Source organism: Mustela nivalis (assembly GCF_964662115.1).
Source record: "Mustela nivalis genome assembly, chromosome: 10".
Lineage (NCBI taxonomy): Eukaryota > Metazoa > Chordata > Mammalia > Carnivora > Mustelidae > Mustela > Mustela nivalis.
Genome location: NC_139029.1, coordinates 57,100,990 through 57,122,572, shown reverse-complemented (window position 1 = coordinate 57,122,572; position 21,583 = coordinate 57,100,990). Strand labels below are relative to the sequence as shown.

The 21,583-nt window shown below is 36.7% G+C and overlaps 1 protein-coding gene across 1 annotated transcript in view; it reads left to right on the top strand.

The window, feature by feature from the left end:
* The window catches only part of NEGR1 (neuronal growth regulator 1), an 848,329-nt gene that overhangs the window by 642,976 nt on the left and 183,770 nt on the right, over window positions 1-21,583 (top strand). Inside the window, exon 5 of the mRNA XM_082688561.1 lies at window positions 11,331-11,451. Within this exon, the coding sequence (XP_082544687.1) occupies window positions 11,331-11,451 (121 nt within the window). The remainder of the gene's footprint in view (window positions 1-11,330; window positions 11,452-21,583) is intronic.

Sequence of the window (21,583 nt, the reverse complement as noted above, 5' to 3'; positions counted from 1 at the left end):
ATTTTCCCATCTATTACCAAGTACATCTTTATTGGTATCATTTTTTGCATTGATTGACTGCAAAAAAAAAAATCTTAAATTTATATGTCTAGTTTATTTGTATTCTGACAGATCAATTCTAATCTTTGAAAATGTGCCATGACTTAAAACATAACAATAAACATTATAGAAGCTTAAATAACATATCTTGACTGATTAATATAGCTAGGAGGATTTCCCCATGAGAAAAAGATTCTTAAGAGTATTTTCATGTTTTATAAACAATCTAAAGAGAAATCTGAACTCTTCTAATCTTTATTTTGGAGGGATTCCTTAAAAAATAATTTTTATATCAGAAAATTCATAGTCGCTTCAACATGAAAAGAATGCATGCAAACATTTAGGGACTCAGAAAGTTAGTTCTGATGCACAACGTGTATTGCAAGATCGTATGCATAGAGAATAGAGATGCCTTTGGAGAGGCCCAGCTTCAAAATCCTTGCAAACTTGTCCACTGTATCCAAATCAATCACATTCAGCTATAATTTCAGCATGACTGACAACAGAGAAGAGATCAAATCATGAATAAAGTCTAAAGAAAGAAAGTTTGGTGAACAGCTAGGAAAACAGTGAACCATTTAATTCTTATTGATACAGCTGGTGGCCCAATAAATCTCAGACAGACATATTTTACCGTGGATGCATCACTGAAGTGAGCATTGCTGACTCTAAGAGGACAGCTGCTTCAAGCTGTAATCTCACTACTGCTGACCCTTGCCAAAAACATGATATGAATGAATTCTGCCTAAGTACCAGCAAACTCCTCATTACATATATAACCCTTTATCTCCCTACTGTCCTTTTATGTACTTTTTCATGAGTCACAGATAACCCGACCATATATCCTTCAGTGGCCTCTAACAGATGTACACTCATAATCAAGATGATATCATGTCAGGGCACCTAGATGGCTCAGTGGGTTAAAGCCTCTGCCTTCAGCTCAGGTCATGATCCCAGGATCCTGGGATCGAGCCCCACATAGGGCTCTCTGCTCAGCAGGGAGCCTGTTTCCTCCTCTCTCTCTGCCTGCCTCTCTGCCTACTTGTGATATCTCTTTCTGTCAAATAAATAAAATCTTAAAAAAAAAAAAGATGATATCATGTCATTCACACCACAATGTAAATGACTAATGAAAGCATAAGTATATTTAACCTCTCTTAAAGGATTAAATATTATCATAGCATTAAACCATGGGTTTAGGAAAAGAATCCTTTATGTTGTAGTTTTAAAGCAATGCATAGATTTTTCTTTAAGTGTTTAGGGGACAATGCAAAGGCCTTCACCAATGCCCCTAAAATCAGACTTAATATGCGGTTATATGTCTTAGCTCTGGAATTTTTCACAAAATATTTTGTCTTTTATGCACCTGTGCAAACATAAGGGAATCAGAGATCACAGCTTAGTACACTAAGATGGATATTGAGCCTTTAATAAAACCACTGAAGTCAATTTCATGTGAAATTCATGTGAATTTAATGTGAAATTCCACTTTTCATTGTCTTTCATGTGAAAGAAAATGATCTCATCATAAGCTTAACTGAATCGATACATTGATCTTTTATATGCCCTAACACATAAAGAATGTCCACAATTGCATATCTTTCTAGAAAGAACACTTTTGTGTTCCATACACTTTTGATGTTCTATCACATTGAATCCAAGCCTCTCACTTTTTGGTCATTGAGAAATTAGACAAGGTCTCCTACAAATGGCTTTCAGAGAAGATTTTTTTGGTTAACTACAGTTAAAAAGCGGGGTATTCATGGAATTCTGGGAAAGTAAAAATTTATACTGCTACAGCTTTTAATTAAATTAATGACTTGCTTGTTATACCAAGACAATGAATTTTTTAAAAGTCAGTTTTTTTTCTATCCATACCTTATGATCTCATGTTCTTAAAGGGAGCATAACTATGATATCCTAATCACTAGTAATAATGTCTGTTTAATAATAGCTAATATTTTTATTGACTGCTAATTCAGTGCAAAGCACTAAGGTAACACTTTCCATGAAGTTTGTTTTTGTTTTTAATTTCAGTGTAGTTAATATATAGCATTATTGGGTCTGTTGACCATCTGTGTCTTCTTTGTAAATGTCTCTTCATGCCTTCTGCCCAGCTTTTGCTTAGATTATTTGGGTTTGGGTTGTTCAGCTGTATAAATTCTTTATATATTTTGGATACTGATCCTTTATCAGATGTCACTTGCAAATATCTTCTTCCTTTCAGTAGGTGGTCTTTTAGTTTGGTTGGTCATTTCCTTTGCTATTTAGAAGCTTTTTATTTAGATGAAATCCTGATAGTTTATTTTTGCTTTAGTTTCCCTTGCCTTGGTAGACATATCTAGAAAGATGCTGTTATGGCCAGTATCAGAGAAATTACTGCCTGTGCTCTCTTTCAGGATTTTTATGCTTTCAGATCCCACATTTAGGTTCTTAATCCATTTTCAGTTTATTTTTGTGTATGGTGAAAGAAAGTGTTCCAGTTTCATTCTTTTGCATATAGCCATCCAATTTTCCCAACACTTTGAAGAGACTATCTTTTTCCCAGTACATATTCTTGCCTTTTTTGTGGAAGATTAATTAACCCTATATTGTGGGTTTATTTCTGGGCCCCCATAAAGTGTTTTATGTTGTCCATATAGCAGTCCTATGAAGTAGGCACTATTTATTTTATGGTTGAGAAAACTGGGGTTTAGAAGGGTTAAGTAACTCAGATAGTGAATGTTACAACCACTTTTGTTTGGCTGCAAAGAAAAGCCTTTCACTGCACTATTTTGTGACTGTGTAAATGGTTAAGGTCTTGGGGAAGCTGGAGGTACATTACAAACTGTCTTATTTTCATCCCCTGTGAAAACTAAGCAGAGGTATTCAATGTGAAAGTCCTTTAGGTGATGAGGATTATTTTTCAACTATATTTCACTAATTTGATTAAAAAAAAAAACTTGACTAGGTGAATTGTTTTTAACAAATTTCTCTTAGAAATAACATGGAGTTTTCAGCTTTCTTTAAGATCGAATTAGTCCATTAGGCAAGGACATAATTCCTTCATGGAAAGGGTTTACTGACCTTGTGATCCACTTCAGTAAGATCAGTGACAGCCTTTGAATGACTGTCATTATTCCTTACCCTAAGGTGCAACCTATCTTCAAAGAAGAAATTTTCAACTATCATCATCCTCATTTGTAACAATTGTGTATTGAGCACTTCCTATATATGAGTTTTCTAGTGGGTACTGGAAAACTTACATTTTTTTCAAAGACAGTTTATCTGACTGAGGCTTCTTTGGGGTAGCTCACAAGCTCTATGACTTAGACCAAAGTCAACATGCTTATTTACCACAGAGTTTTCCTACAGAACTTCTGTAGGACAGATTTCCTCATGATTTACTTCTCTTTACTATTGCTCACTCTTTATCCCTGTGACTATTTAATATGGCTTTTTTATCATTGTCCGTCATTTGAGAGAGAGGGATGGTGTCAAATTTGTTTGCCTTTGGAGCTGTAGAGTTTCATTTGTACTACCTCAATTCAGTAAGCCTATTGAAATAATTCTTGGATTCACTCATCTTTTTGATAATAGAACTTTGTACAAAACCAAAGCTCCCACTGGGAATGACAAGAGAGGAAGAAGGTCTTTGTGGCTATTGTCATGTAACTAAGAAAACTTGAATCTTGATTAGGCTTATTGGGTGCCAAGTGCTGAGGTTCTGTTGCTTGCACCTGCAGAGCCTGGAGTTTTGGATGAAGAACCTTTAATTATCTTCATCCTGAAATGACTGGCTAAACAATGAATGGAAATAATCCCACTGAGTAAATGAGAAGGAAACACTCCTCTTTTATGAGCATCTAATCACACAGGTGTTAAATACCCCCTCTTGACCCTTTCACTGCTGGCTTTTCCCAACATCTGTTCTTTACTGTCCCCCACAACTGTCTAGTAACATTTCCCTAACATTTATTTATTTCAGTATGCAATTGCTTCAGCTCACAGCCATATACAATTTGATATAAGGATAGTATTCCTAAATTTCAGCAGTGCACACAAATCATTCTATCCCAAAGGATGCCATTTGTACTTACAAATTTAAGAGGCTCAAGTAATACACATGTTTTGCTACTTTGGTATAATTGGAAGAAGTTACATCCGAGCAAAACAAAAACTATCTTTATGGGGGGAAAAAAACAGTTCCAGAAACATAAACATATGGAGATGACCATCTTTACACTCCCATTCCCTGTAAAAGCAACTTACACAACTGGATCAGGGCCAAAATTCACAGATCAATGGAATATCATGGTAAAAGAAATAGGTTCTGGGAGCAATCATTCATATTTTACCACTTATTGTCTCTTCTAGAAAGGGTTCAATATGATTTCTTAAAACACAGGACATTTTTTTTAGTAGAAAATGAGTGCTTTGTACAACTTAGCTTAACATACTTGTAATTCCTTGTTACAGCTCCAGTTTGAGACTTAATCATAATTGTTGTGAGGTATATATTTCTGGCAAATAAGCAACTACTCCTTATGATAACCATGGCCTTTTCCTAATGTAAAATTCTTGAGTGCATTATAGCTCATGAGTACATAGAAACCCGTCAAACCAAGGTTGACCGTTGACTTGATAAGTCATGAATCACATAACACAGGATGTGGACAAGACCTTAGATATCTGCTAGTCCCACTGTCCTACATACCCAGATTAAACCCCAAGAAATATTAGGCCCACAAGACTTCAATATAAAACCTTCTACTATTCCATGGTCTCATAAGTTTGGAAGAAGCTTTATACTATAAAATATTCATAAGGTATACATGCACATCACAGTTTCACTGGGATGTGCTCTAGAAAAGAAACCTGCTTGGTATACCCAGACATTTGTGAGACCATATAACTATTTTATTTACACAAAGCAATAGGGTTCAGAATGATATAAACTTGGAATTTCTCTAAAAATGTCCTGTCACTGCCAGTTAACTAAAATGAGTTGACTCGGGTCCAGTGTGACCAATGATCTATTTAATTAAATTTTCTCTCAATTCTTTCCTTTTTTATGGATTGGCCAATGACTTTCTCATCATCCTCAAAATTACTACAGCAGCCTCCTAGCAGTTCTGCCTGTTTCCTCTCCTGCCTCTCTGCAGACCATGAACTACTCAGCAGCCAAAGAGTATTTATAAAAAGTTAATCAAACCATGTCATTCTGCTTAAAATCTCCAAAACTTCATCTCCTTAGAACAAAATTCAAAGGCTCTACTATGGGTTACCACACTCTACAAAAAATTGAGCCCCAGCTGCCTGCTCAATCTTCTTTTCTGGATCTTCCTTTCATCTGCTCAGACCATGACCACCATTTTGCTGCTGCTTAAATCTTTTAAGTATGTTTCCACCTCAAGCATGCTCTCAACTCAAGGCCTTTCACTTTTCTGTTTTTTTTTTTTTTTATTGTAATAATTTACTACAGATGACCACATGATTTCTTTCCTCTCATCATTTAATTTTCTACTCAAATACTGCCTTATCAATAAGAGGCTCCATGACTGCACCACAGAAAATAATACATCTTGGAATTCCTTTTTCTTTTACTGTGCTCAATTCCCATCTCAGTTCATACAACTTTCTTACTGTTTATTTATTTACTTACTCTTGGACATGCATATATATGCATACATACCTACACACCCCTCAAAAATGTTAGTCCTATGAGGCCAGGGTTATCATTTTTTTTTTCATTAACATGGTCCCTAATGAAAATATTTAATATAGGAATGAAGAATAGGTAAGTGGTTAAACCCACTTCTTGAACAGTCATTTTTTTTTAAAGATTTTTGTTTATTTATTTGACAGAGAGATCACAAGTAGGCAGAGAGGCAGGCAGAGAGAGAGGGAAGCAGGCTCCCTGGTGAGGGGCGAGCCCCATGTAGGGCTCCATCCCAGGCCCTGAGATCATGACCTGAGCCAAAGGCAAAGGCTTTAACTCACTGAGCTACCCAGGCATCCCTTGAACAGTCATTTTTAAGAGTGGGAGAATAATATGAATAAGGGCTCATTCATGTCCCTGAGAAAAATCAATAGCACCTTCGAGTTCAAGTGTATAATTTAATTTATTTTATTTTTTAAAGATTTTATTTATTTATCTGACAGAGAGATAGCAAAAGTAGGCAGAGTGGCAGGCAGAGGGAGAGGAAGAAGCAGCCTCTCCACTGAGCAGGGAGCCTGATGCAAAGCTCCATCTCAGGACCTGGGATCATGACCTGAGCAGAAGGCAGCCACTTAACTGACTGAGCCACCCCAGTGTCCCTCAATTGTGTAATTTTAACCTAAAAATGAAATCTACATCAGATTCCCCTCACCACATTGATTGCCCATAGCCCATAGCCCTTTAATTCTCTAACACACAAACTGTTCTTAGGACATTTTTCTTATGTGCAATGTTAATTCTTGAGTCATTCTTCATCTATGCGTCCATATGACATTTTAGGTATCTTTCCATTTTCTGTGTCCATCAGAGCAGCCTGTGAACCTCTAGACAATAGGATCATGTCCCTTTAACTTGTGTGGTAAAACACCTAGTGTTGAGCCATATGCACAAAGAACTGCATAAAAGCCTTTTAATGACAAATTAGATTTTATTTCGGTTCATTACGCATGGGTTTTCAGGCAATGTTCCGGATTTCATGGTTTTGTTTATAATGAGTCATGGACCCCTTGACAAACAAGAGAGTAATTAAACTAACCAGGTTATCAATAGAAGCTTGTGATGGATCTCCTGTTGCATATGGTTATTTCATCTTCAATAGTAGTTGGATATTATAAAAGGTTATGGCCTCTTAGTATGACAGGGAGAGAAAGAGAGATTAAAACCTCTGAGAACAAGAGTGGAAATACAGTCCTACCTAGGCCTTGCACAAGCAAAAAAGTATCATAATAATTGACAAATAAGTGGAGTTTTATTTATAGATATCTTTTGATATTTTATTGCCATTTATGGGGAGATGTGAATTTTGCTTTACAAAGATAAATAAATTTATTAAATGATTTCTTATATTGTATGCAAGAATGTGTATATATATATTTGTGTATATATATGTATATACACACATAGATATATATGTAAATAGATTTACATATTTACATATATACTACATATATGCATATAAAATGAGCATATGTATTATCTCATAACATTTTATTCAAATATTTTTGGTAACACTTTTTATTGTTTTTTACCAAGTTATTAACAAGCACTTTAATAAAAATACTATTTCTTTGCAAGTTTCCTTCTAGAACTATAAGTTGAACTTTTACTATTAAGAATAAAAATACCACAGAGAAATAGGGGTGCTATAATTTCAAAGTGAAGTATCACCCTTAACAGAAAATGATGAATTTCCTAGGGTATTTTTAAAAGGAAGGGCAATGTTCTGTTGTAAGGGTGTTTACAGTTTTCATATTCACGGCATATTGAAAAATCATTAAACTCTGTTCTTTTTTATTGCTTTCTAAAGAAACCTAAAATATATCCAGAGTGCACACTAACTCAGGTTATTGTCTGAATGAATTAGTATTTGCATTTTCAAGGTTCCTGTTGTATTCAACGCTTTCTCATAGTGTTATTTCAAATATGTAGTATATTAAAAAGAGAGATAGAAAAAGAAAATATTTATAAAAATAGATACGTGTATCTAGAAAATAGATATGATAGACAGATACAGTTGCAACACCAAAAGGAACACACCATCCATGGAAGAAATCACTGATAAGCTGGAGTTCATTACAATTAGAGATTTTGACTCTGTGAAACACTATTGAATCTGAAAACAGAATCCACACAAAAGTATTTTTAAAAAGGCACATCTGATAAAGGATAGTTATCCAAAATATAAAAAGAAAACTCAAAAACAGGAATAAAAACAACCTAATTTAAAAAGTGGGCCAAAGACATTAACAGAAGATATACATGACCAAAGATATACAGATAAAAATTAAGTATATGAAAAGATGCTCCATGTCATATGTCAGCAATGAAATGCAAATCAAAACAATGGGATCCTCTACACACCTAATAGAATGACCAAAATCTGGAATACTGACAGCCCCAAATACTGGCAAGGATGTGGACCAACAAGAGCTCTCCTACATTGCTGGCGGGAATGCAAAGTGTTTTTCACTTTGGAAAACAGTTTGGTAGTTTCTTACAAAACTAAACATGCCTTTATGGTGTGATTCAACAATTGCACTCCTTTGTATTTACCCAAAGGAATGCAAAAACTTGTGCATGGATATTTACAGCGGCTTCATGTATAATTGCCAATACATGGAAGCAACCAAGATATTTCTTAATAAGTGGATGGATGAATAAATTGTGGTGCTTCCAGATGATGGAATATTATTCTGTGCTAAAAAGAATTGGTCTATCAAGCCATGAAAGGACATGGAGAACCGTAAATGCCTAGCACTAAGGGAAAAAGTCAATCTGAAAAGGTTACATGCTCCATGATTACAACTATATAACAATCTGGAAAATACAAAACTTTGGAAACAATGAAAAGATCAGCAGTTTCGGGGGGAGGGGGGGATAGTAGAGATTAAGAGGCAGAGTTGAGAAGATTTTTAGGACAGTGAAAATCATTTGTATGATATTATAATGATAGTTATGTGTCATTATGCTTTCCTCTAAACCCATAGGATATACAACACAAGTGAAAACTAATGTAAACTATGGATTTTAGGTGATAAAGATGTGTCAGTGTAGGTTCAGCTATGTACCACTGTGGTGTGGGCTATCAGTAACAGAGAGGCCATGCATATACTGGGGCAAGAAGTATATGGGAGAACTCTACCTTCCACTCGGTTTTGTGTGAACAGAAACTACTCTAAAAAACAAAATCTTTCAAAAGAAAATGACCCATGCATGCAACTCTTAATGTTTCTCTCTAAACTCATCAATCAATTGGTATTCTAACCTTCCAGTGAAGCCAGATGAAGTCACCCTGGACTCATCTCTTTATTTCACATCTGCTAGGAAAATCCTGTTGGCTGCAACTTCACAACAGACTCAAAGCCAATTACTTTCACTACCTCTAGTGCCTCCACCCTAACCTGAGCTGGCAACATCACTTGTCTTGCTAACCGCCACAGCTTCCTCCAAGTGCTCAGCTTCCCTCCTGGCCTCACTATTGTCTTTTCTCAACACAGGAGCCAAAATTGCCTTTGAAATAAAAGTCAGCTTATATCTCTCTTCTATGGTAGTTCACCATTTCACTCAGAGTAAAATCAAGTCCTTAAAATGGCCTTCACAGTCCTATCGGATCTTCCATCCTTTGGCCCCATGCATCAGTCAGAGCTCTCCAGAAAAACAGAGCCAATAATCTATGTGGGTGTGTGTATATATATATCTCTACATTTCTATATAGATATATTTCAATATGGATATACACACATATGTCTATAAATCTTTAGATGTCTAGAGAGATAAATACAAACATACATATTTATACATAATACCTACACACACATATACACACACACACACAAAGAGATTATATTATGAGGACTAGCTCACGTGATTATGCAAGCTAAGAAGATCCCCAAGTTGCTGTCTGCAAGTGAAAACCCAGGGAAGTCCATGGTATAGCTCAGTCCAAGTCTGAAAGCCAATGAGAACCAGGAGAGCCAACAAGATAAAACTTAGTCTGAGGGCAGAAGACCAATGTTTTACTTCAAGCAGTCAGGTGATGTGGGGGATTCACCCTTCCTCTGCCTTTTGTTCTGTTCAGGCCTTCAGTGGACTGCAGGGTGTGCACCCACATGGGAGGGCCTGAGTCCACTGATCTGAATTGTATTTCCATACAGAACCAGACAAACCCAAAAGTAATGCTTGGCACATACCTAGACACTGCAATGCAGTCAGGCTGTCAGAAAGTGAACCATCACACTCCATCTCCTGATCTCCCTGCTTTCTCTTGCTTCAGCCACATGGTTATCTTCGGTATTTTTCAAACAAACCAGGCTTGCCTCAGCCTTAGGGCCTTACGACAAGTCTTACTTACTCACTACTTACTTACTTACTACTTACTACATAAAGACTTACTACTAGTCTTCATGCAAATCTCACTTTCTCAATGAATCTTCCTCAGATCACCCTATACACAATTGCCATCTATTCCTTGCTCATATTTCTCTTATCTTGCCCTAATTTTTTTTATCATCCCTCTTGTCACCTTCTAATGTTTATTTAAATTGCTTATTTATTTTATGTATGGCTTATAGTCTGTCTCCACATCCCTCCCTCCATCTAGAACATAAGCTTCATCACATTAGGGAGTTGGACTGCTTTGTGCCTTGAGAAATGTGCAGCATATACTGATCACTCAACAACTATTTGATGAGTAAAGGAGTGGCTATGCTACAAGGAGTTTTTTAAGCATCATTTTGTGTGCTTTGATCTCTGAACATGCAAAGATGGACGAGATACTCATCCTGCCTTCAGACAGCTAACAAGCAAGCCTGGCATACCCATAAATAATTACAATACAAGATAGAAAGTATATGGTATGAGAGATATTTAGATAAACTATTCAGAGAAGGGAAAACTATTTTCAACCAGAGCAATAGGAGACAGTATGGAGACACCTAATCAAGCCTGCATCTGTGGAAATGGAAAAGAATTGCATTTCAGGTAGAAGAAACAACCAAAAAAAAAAAAATTACTGATTTGTTAAAGCACAGGAAAAGACAGAAGAAAACACAGACTAATAAGTCAGTATGGCAGTATTAAACCCAAATTCTGCAGCTAAGTAGCTGTGTGACCTTAGATAAATTATTTAACCTCTCTGAGCTTCAGTGTTCAATTTATGATATTGGGATAATACCATCTAGCTTTGGGTATTGCCATGAAGAAATCATGAACATAAAGCACCCAGCCCAAGGACTGGCTCCCAGTGATCACTCAATAAATGAGAGCTATTATGGGAGGGTAGTTTGACTGGAGTACAGATGAAGTGTTCCCCTCAACAATGCCACTTTTCCAACAGGAAGCAAGGCCAAAATGTATTGCATTTACTCTGCACTCCTTGGGAACATTCATCTATTGTCCAACTTGAAAAATGAAGCTGAAAATGACTAGCCTTGTATTAGAAGCATAAAACACTGAAAATGTGATGCATTGGCCTATCAGGCCTACGATTGCTTTGAATATAGAAGGAATAAAAATATATGTGTGTTATATTTCTGCTGAAGATTAGTTTTACTTACCCACCAGTTTCTTTGTTTGTTTGTTTCTTTTTCAGTTGCTCCTACAATTCAGGAAATTAAATCTGGCACCGTGGCCCCAGGACGCAGTGGATTGATAAGATGCGAAGGTGCAGGTGTGCCGCCTCCGGCCTTTGAATGGTACAAAGGAGAGAAGAAGTAAGGACTTTGTGATTATTACTGTGTTTCAAGCACTTTGAGCTAATGTGTTTGTGTTTCAGATACTTACTTGAAGCCATTTCTTTAACTGGCTTGAATGATTCTCAGCAGCCTCCTTGCAGGCAGGCAAACCGAAGGGGCCCACACGGGAGGGATGAGTAGCTAATAGCATTGAGAAGAAATGTCCACTTTGGTTTTATGTGATCCCAGAAATGCCTGCAAATCCTGCACTGCTGATAGATTTCACTTCTTCCCCTCCTTTGTGAACCAGCACACCATTGCTCTCGCTGGCTGCCATGTTTACTTGGGAAGGAAACCAGCTTTTAAAGGACCTGGGCACAGCTTTCATGAGTGCACTCCAAAAGCAATCGGAGCTGCTGCCTCTGCCTGGCTTCCTTGAGAAGTCTCAACCCTTTCACCTGCCTTACTCTCCCGCACAGCATTTTAACATTTCATTTTATAGAACACTGTGTTTTAGATATGCTATCCCTAAAGGGCCTGTAGAGGAGATAAAATACATGGTTAAAGGACTAACCAAGGGGATTTTAGGGCTACTGGAACTTTAGCTCTATATGATTGTCCCCTTGAGGAGCCCAGGAAAAGCCTTGACAAGAGCTGTTGAACAAAAGACAGGACTTGACTACTTTCTTTACTTTCAACCAGTAGGCTCATTCAGACCTCTTCAGCTGCTCTTATCAAGCCATCAGGGAAGAGTGGGACCCCTGTGGGTTAACTGGAAGATGGAATGCAGAGGGGAGGATATTATCTATAATACATCTTTTTTTTTTTCTTTGCCTCAAAACTAGGGAAGAACGTGTTCAAGAAAATGCTAGGTTGGGCCATACGAAACTGCCATTTTTAGTCAAAAAAGCTAAATATTGGCAATTCCACACTGTTCAACAGATATATCTATGGGGTTTACTTATTTATACCATGGCTCATGACTAATGACAGCTAAATGTCTAGTCTGAAAACTAGAGAAATGTCATAATAGTTTAGATATTGTCATAGTGGATGATAGTGGATGGGACCTAAGCAGGTACCTTTTTTTTACCCTTAAATTGTAATCAAAAGAAGAATTTGTAGAAGACCTTCTCCCTCTTCAACATCAGCCTTAACAATAAGGGAAGTCCCCATAACTATCTCATTGATCTGAATCACCAACTCTGCTTTTATCTACAACTATTTGCAACTATTTTTATGCAACCTCTTCTGTAATTTGGGGTACTCAATTCTTAATTCTTTTTACTACTTTATGTTTTTACTAATTCTAAATCTACCTTTTTGGGGCTTCATAGAAGCCCTACTTTTTATATACTTAGAATTAGATAAACTAGTCTGTGGTCACCCTTGTCCTACGGTACAATATTATATATTAGCCAATAACCTTTCTCAGATTCTGATAATCCAGATTCAGAAGTTGAGTGTGTGATTCTCTATATGGACAATAGAGTGGTTTCCAATCCTCTGTAAGTTATGAAACACTTTTTTCAAATACAATCTTATGTAGAAACCCAGTTAGTAATATCTATGAAAATAGGACTTCTTTGGTAGATGTGGGCTGAACGGAGCTTCGGTTTTATGGTCTCAGAAACTTCCCTTGCAAGGGCTCCCCAGATCCCTGGTTCTTCCACAAAGTGCATTTTAAATAATGATAAAATATTTTACATATCTCTCAAAGTCCCTTTTGAATCTATGTTAGGCCTTTCTTACAAGCTAACAAAATTATCACCAGTAGTACGAGAGCTCCTTTGTTAAAGTCCTTTTGGTTTCCAGTATTTTGTGAAATGATGTCCTGAATTTTTTTTTTTCTATTTCCCTCTCTTTTCCTTTCCTAAATTCAGCAACCATTGTCAGAAAAGGCTACAATCATCCTTAGTCGACTTTCTTGGCCTATAGCAAAAGCAGCAAAGGACCCATTGGTGTCCACAGTCATAGTTTCAGTGACTCTTTTCCTACTGGAGAGATGGACAATAGCTTTTATTATATTTTGAAAGGAGTTTAGAACCACTACTATAAAAGGTGGATTGATTCTTCCCAATCAATGCCCTTTCCCAGCACACACACCTAGAGAAAATCTGGGAGCTGTGAAAATCAAATGCACTAGTCAAAGGCCAACATACTTTCATTTCAGAGTGGAGTATACATCTGTCATTTGTTAAGTTTTTATTTGAGGAAATACTCAGATTATCAAATACCACACAAATATATAAAGTCCTCTCAAAATTATAGTGAAGCAAATTTAAGAATGTGCAAGAAGGGGCACCTGGGTGGCTCAGTGGGTTAAAGCCTCTGCCTTCAGCTCAGGTCATGATCCCACAGTCCTGGGATCGAGCCCCACATCGGGCTCTCTGCTCCGTGGTGACCCTGCTTCCTCCTCTCTCTCTCTCTCTGCCTGCCTCTCTGCCTACTTGTGATCTCTGTCAAATAAATAAATAAAATATTAAAAAAAAATAAAGAATGTGCAAGAATAGGAAAGAGAAGGGTTCTGGTTGCTAAATGATGGTTGTTACACTCACTGAGTTTGTTTACCATGCTACCTTCTGGGCCCAGGCCATTCGAATGTTTATCTCATTAAAATGAAAAACTATGTAAAAAGCATCTGCTGTTTGACGGGCAGTATTCTAAATTGTTAACAGACATTAACGCATTTTATCTAATTTTCACAACAAACTTATTAGTTAGATACTATTTTTATGGTCACCTTTTGCTTGGGGGAAAACAAAGCACAGAGTGTTTTTAAGTAACTTGCACAGGTTCATACAGTTAGTGGAGGGCTGGGATTTGAACTCCAGAAGTCTTACAAATCTTCATGCAGAGTCTATGCACCTAGTGTAGGTCATGGCACTTCAGAGACTATCAAAAATAATTTGAAATGTCAATGTTAAATGGCAACGGTAAGGACATTGCAGGTCACTTATGAATTAGCAAAATAAAAGACTGCACATACAAACACTCACTTATGCTTTCTGAATTTACTTAGTCAAAGACACAGAAATAATGGAATCAAGGTAGACACACAGAGAAGAAACAGATACAGCACGTTTCTGAGCTGTTTTCTTGACCTCAAGGTCACTAACGGAAACATGAAGCTGTCAGAGATCCTGTCAAAGTGTAGCAGAGTTTTTACAAGATCTGGAGAAGTTTTATTTCCTAGAGATATTTTTCACTTTGAGCGTACAAATATATTAAAAAATAGCTTACTCTCTTCACTTCTGCTTAAGAGAATGTTTATAAAAACTCATCTCTTTTAACTTAAGATCTTCAAAGCTGATCTTCATTCAAATAAATATGAACAAATAAACATAAATAAATAAAAAAAGAGGCAGTAACTGAGCATCCTTAGTCTCATCTCTGCCTATAGTTCTTCCACATCCTATAAAATCCATATCTGGGTGCTGAGAATAATCTAAACACCTTAAAAAAATTTGAAAAATAAAGCACAATTGAAAAGAAAACAAGGAAACAAATGCTTACTGAAGACAAATCACTTTCCAGGTTCTTTAAATTCTTTTATCTCTCTTCCTGTTCAGACTTCTGTGAAACACAATTTATTGTCCTCAATTTACCGATGGCAGAACTGAGACACAAGAGTCTTAACCTGTCCAAGAGCTCTCAACTTCAAAGATGCCATCAAGACACATTTTATTGTTAACCTCTCAGTCCACATTCTTTCTCTTGCATACACTGCCATTCTTAGTTATCTACTGCTAAATAATATGTTAGCTTGAAACTTAGCAGCTGAAACCAGTAAGCATTTACTATCACAGTTTCTGTGGGTCAGGATGGGAGCAGCCTAGGCTGGGTAGTTATGGTTCAGGGTGCCTCATCAGGTTACAGTCAAGTGTTACCTGGTGCTGGTCATCTAAAGGCTTGACTAGGACTAAAGGGTCTGCTTCTAAGGTAACTCACTCAGATTTCTGGCAAGTTAGTTCTTATTATAGGCAGAAGGCCTCACTTAATTGTCTCTTCATGGGACTGCTTGATTGCCTTCTTAACTTTTCCCAGAACTACTAATCCAAGAGAGAGCAAGGTAGACACTATTTATGACCTAGTCCCAGAAGTTATGCTCTGTCATTCCTCTAATAGCTTCCTGCTTATACAGGGTGACCCTATTCAAAGTAGAAGGGGGAAGTGGGAACATGAATATCAAGAGTTAAGAATCATCAGATACTATCTTCAAAGATAAGCTTCTACCGCTATCCCCCTCATGGATGGCATGGATGACAATTAAAAAAAGAAAAAAAAAGAAACTTTTTTTTTTTAATTAGAAATATTAGTCATTTTGGCCTTTAGTTAATTACACTGTTTAGATAAGAACCATGAGAATGATTAAAGTTTTATACTTATTATTAAAATATTATCCTTTGGTATAAAATAGTTATTTTTAAATTATTTGCTTTTAACACATAGACTCTTTGCATACCTGGTAGGGACAGTGCTCACAGACTTAATTTTGCTCCATTTGCATTTTAGTATTGGGAAAATCAGAATTTGGGGTTTAATTATATAGAAAGCCAAACATTTAAACTTTTTTTTTTCTTGATAGTAGAAAAAGAAATAGACTCCTTATATTCAGTGAAGGGAACTTTCAGAATAGGAAAAGTACTATTAAACAAGTATTATCTTTGATGACATGAAATGAAGTTAATTTAGGGTTTGAGAAGAGTATATTTATTTAGGATTAAGACCAAAAACACAAAATAAATTTTAATGGATTAATGTTCAAGTAGGTATTGCAAAAACATGGGTTTTGTATCATTTTGTGACGATGGCATCATCCTCTTGTAATGGTACCTATTTGGTAGGGAGCTCATTGATGTAAAGCAGTGGTCCACAACATTTTTGAAATATATATTTCTGAGTAAAATTTAAAATTTAGGAAAAACTATCAGTGTATGAATACTTGTTTGTAAACTGTACATATGCACTTTTGAACTGATACTTTGCAAGCATTAAGTGACCTGTAATGGATAAAATTTAAAAGATGAGATATAATTAAAGAACAAATGGGCATTTTATTATTTTCTTTTCACACTCCCACAGATCACTTGGTACCCAATTTGGAGTACTTGCCCTCCATTTTAGAGACTCTTATAAAGTATCTTATTTTAAAATAAAGAATTTTAAGGGAAATTTTAATGACATGCAAATTTTACCCTACCTGCTGACTTTGTAATTTTATAACACATATAACTCACTGTATACTATCTTACCCATTCCTCACACAATTTTAACTAGATTTTTAAAAATTTAATTTTATTATAGAGTGAGAGAAGGAAAGAGAGAGCACAGGAGTGAATGAGAGTTGGAGGGGCTGAAGGAGAGAAAAAGAATCTTAAGGGGCCCCATGCTCAGTGCAGAGTGCAACATGGGGCTCAATAACATCACCCTAATATCATAACCTGAGATGAAATTAAGAGTCGGATGCTTAACTGACTGAGTCACCCAAGCACCCCATACAAATATAACTAGATTATACCTGAGGAAAAACAAACAAACAAACAAACAAACAAACAATATCTTATAGAAGTAAAATGACTTGTTGAAGGGAAGTACAGAAAGGGAAGTAAAATCTAATGTCAAGATAACCTCGGTAGGTAATGGATGTACTTCTGGCCGTGGTAGTTATGGTTTCATAGGTGTGAACTTACCCCGGACTCATTGAGTTGTATATATTATACCTTATCAAAGTGAATTTTAAAAGCAAAAACAGAACCAACTGCCAATATCCTGAGTCTTGTGTCAAAATATCCCTCTTCTAGATTTTATGCAACTTTGATTATTCAGAAGGGACTAGAAATAAATTAACTCATTCTCCCTCTCCCTCTCTTTCTCTCTATCTCTATCCCCTTTTTTCTCTCTCTTTTATCTTCTCATATGCAAGGCCATTTTTAAAAAAGATTTTATTTATTTATTTGACAAAGAGACAATGAGAGCAGGAACACAAGAAGGGGGAGTGGGAGAGGAAGAAGCAGGCTTCCCACTGAGCAGGGAGCCCGATGTGGGGCTCAGTCCCAGGACCCTGGGATCATGGCTTGCACAGAAGGCAGATGCTTAACAACTGAGCCACCCAGGTGCCTCTGCAAGGCCATTCTTGTAAGACTAAGCAGTTACATATTTTGATTTAGAAGGGTACTAGAAATAATCCATTACCATCCATGTTAAAAACAATTTTCCTTGCTGACCTGAGAATTTACATGCTCATTCAACACATATACATTAGGCATTTAACGGTGACATAATTGGTAAAGATTGAAAACAAATTAAGTTGCTTAACTGAAGAAACTTTTGTTTCTAATGTAATTTCACTATCTATCTATAATTTTATTTGATATTTCACTTTTTTTTAAGAACCTAAGTCTTATCCATACAGTTTTATTATCCCTGTGAAGACTTTATCATCCCAGGCCAGGGAAGAAGTAAAGGATAAACATATGAAATAAGCAAGAGTATTTCAACTACTGGGAAGTGGAAAACACATGTCCATGTAAGATATACATGCAAACTATTATATTTAAAACTCTGGGACATTCAAACAAAATTAAAAGTAGGCTAGTCCTGTTTTCATTTCCTGACTTACAGCTTATAGTTTGTCATAAAAATCACCAAAATGAAATAAGGACCACATAAGACGACCCTAAGGGAGTCCTAAGTCAAGTCCTTGAAAGTGCACAGCAGGGGTCCATTCAACTCAAATCAGAGCATTAACAAACGCTTCAGGGAAAAGGTAGCTTTTATGCTTGATATCAATGAACAGTATTTCCAAACATTGCAAGGAGTCAAGAAAAATCATAAGCAAGGAAAGAACGTGGTCAAGTAATATAAGCATTGTGTGAGAGGGTTTCTTTTTATGTCTCGAGGTACAGGATGTGAAATCAGGTGTAACAGGAGATAGGGTTAGAAATGCATGTTCGGGCAAGACTTGGAGCATTTTAAATGTCAGGATAATACATTTAGACTTGATTCCATAGGATGTAAGAAGCCACTAAAGGACTTTTCAAGGGTAGTAGAAATATCCATTCCTTGTCTTCATAAAATGTTTCTCAGACCATTTAGGATGGGAAAGATACAAAATATGGTTTAAACTAGGGTATAAGTTGTGCAATTAAAAAGCAAGAGAGGGGGTGCACCCGATTGGTATAGTCGGTTAAGCATCCGACTCTTGGTTTCAGCTCAGATCCTGATCTCAGGGGTCAGGAGATCCAGCTATGTGTCAGGCTCTGAACGCTCAGTGCTCAGTCTACTTCAGATTCTCTCTCCCTCTCCCTCTGCCCCTCCCACTCGTGCACTCTCTCTATATCTCTCAAATAAATGAATGAGTCTTTTTTTTAAAGCAAAACAGGGAAAAGTTAGTATTTATACATTTCAGTGATTGATTAGATACAAAGAAAGGACCACTTGAAGATAAATTTTTAAGTTTTCTAGCTCAGTAGTAAGGTGAATGGTGAAGTCATTAACTGAAGCTGGGAACAGAGGAAAAGAGATTTGGGAGAGATTGCACCGAGTTTGGTTTAGAACATACTGAGATCGAGGTGTTGATACTACAGACACAGTCCACCAATAGACAGCTAGGTTTTGGTTGTGTTCCTAAAATTCATAGCAGTATTTCCAAAATAAATATCTGATTTTATCACTTTTTACTTAAATCCTTTCAAGCATTCTTGAATGTTCCTACATGAATGTCCTAACATCACAGTGTGGCATGGGAGGCCTTCATGTTCCTGCCTCTGTTTACCTCTCTGGTTATCTTGCCATCCTACCACCCCACAATAGGGTCGTAACTGTCCTAAAATATTCAGTTTACAAACTGTGGCATGATCTCTGTCTTTAAGGCCTTTTCATATATAGGCCGTTTTGCTTATAAGCCCTTCCACACACACGCAACCATCCTGCTACCTTTGGCTGGCTGCCTTCCACTAGTCCTTTAGTCTCAATTCACGTGTGACCTTCTCTCAGAAAACTACCCAGACCCCTTTTTACTTGGAAGGGCGTCTCTCCAGATGTACTCCTGTTGTTCTTATCTCTATCAGTGCACTTTTTAGATGATGTTCAGCTTGTTTACTGGTCTCTCTCCTAATCTGTAACCTCCCTGAGAGTGAGGGTTTTGCCCTGTTCGCCATTGTGTTCCCGGCATCTAACGTGGTGTTTCAAATACACTCTGTTGCAAGAGTGAGTTGTGGCCTTTTAATCCTGAAGAAATAGAGCCATTCTTATTTTCACACATTTTCACATCGAGAAGAGAATATTAGTACAATATCATCCATCACCTTAGATTGCAGGACGTGGTAAACCCAGTATGTGATTGTAGGAAAGAGGCTGGTTTCTGTTGCTCAGTTCTGACTTTTCAGGATTTCTTTTTTGTGAATGTGATCTCTGCAAAATAGTTGTGTTGGCTTATTGTGGGATGAAATTTGACATTAAAATCATGGGCACATTGATATTAGAAAAGCCGTTCAAGCAGAGGGGAAAAAATCCAGTCGTAGGCCAGGTTGTCAGGGATACGAGACTCGCTGCAGTCAGGGGAGGATTGACACCTGCACTATAGCCTTTGTTTACTTGATGTAAAGTTAAAGGCAGTATCTTCCCCGTGTGAACCAAACTGTCACAAGTAAGGCAGCCCAAAGGTCTCTAATCTAAAATTATTAATTTCATTAAAATTGACAAAGTAAACAAGACATACATTTTAAATAGCCTAATAAAGTCTAAAATCATTAAAATGTCCTAATATATTATAATACATTAATTTATTCAAATGTGCAACTAAAGATAGATACCCCTTGGGGCTGAGACATTGATGCATGATATTCTTCGGTCTGTTCCTAGGAATAAATGATATCATATTGTATTCAAGCCTTAAGTACCAAGCAGCACAGTAAACCAATAGGTTGCTATAGCAGCATGTTCACATCAATTTTCATTTCTCTCTGGTATCTAAGAGTTCTTATTCCTCCTTCTTTTTACTTTTATTTTTTTTTTCTCTACCCTGCACATCTGTGGAAAACCTAGATGAGGTTGATAATACACATGTAATTGAGACTGAATTTGGCACATCTTGAAATCATGATGCTATGATCTTTTCAGTCACTGTTGCAGATCTCTCCTTTAAAAATAATTTCCTGTATTTTCAATATTTAATATTTTGCTGCCATCTGAGAGGAAATGTATCTGTTCTGTCTAAGAAACAGACCCTATCATTGAACAATAATAACACCTATCATATTTCTAGTGCCTACTGCATTTGATGTGTGTGTGTGTGTGTGTGTGTGTGTGTAGATATTACATTGTATACATTTAAAAACCATTCTTATGTCAACACTTTGAGATTGGCTTCATTTTTTCCATTTTGCAGATGAAAAAACTAAGCAAGACAAAAATGTAAAAGCAGAATTCATGCAGTCGAGCATACAATAACTACTTATCATACACCTATTAAGTTCCCAACATTGTGCTCCATGCTCAGAATACAATGTATAACAAAAATTAGGAAGCTTGTCTTAATGGAGCTACATGCTAATGGGGAATATGGACGGTAATCAAAAGTCATGCAAATATATGAAAATTTGCACCTGAAATTGTGTGCTAAAGAGAAGTTTTTAATTTGCTGGTGATTTGACCAACTCAGAAAGGACACAGTAACTCCATAGCATCACTAGGACTTGAACTTCAGAGCCAATTTTGAACTTACTTAAAATTATTGCATTCTTGGGGCGCCTGGGTGGCTCAGTGGGTTAAAGCCTCTACCTTTGGCTCAAGTCATGATCCCAGAGTCTTGGGATCAAGCCCTGGGTTTGGCTCTCTGCTCAGCAGGGGCCTGCTTCCCTTCCTCTCTCTCTGCCTGCCTCTCTGCCTACTTGTGATCTCTGTCTGTCGAATAAATAAATAATATCTTTAAAAAAAAATTACTGCATTCTTGCCACTCATCTATGTTATGTCTTATTTTGTTTTGTTTTCTGTCATCCTTGACTGCATTGCACATATACACTATGGAGAGAATTTACTACAACCCAAATATTTATTGAACCTAGGAGAAGAAAAAATAATAATCAATGCTGAAGGTATTTTTTGTGTGGCAGGTAGTTAGAGGAAGAAAGAGTCTTGGACCATTTCATACCTCTCATCTTGGGAATGT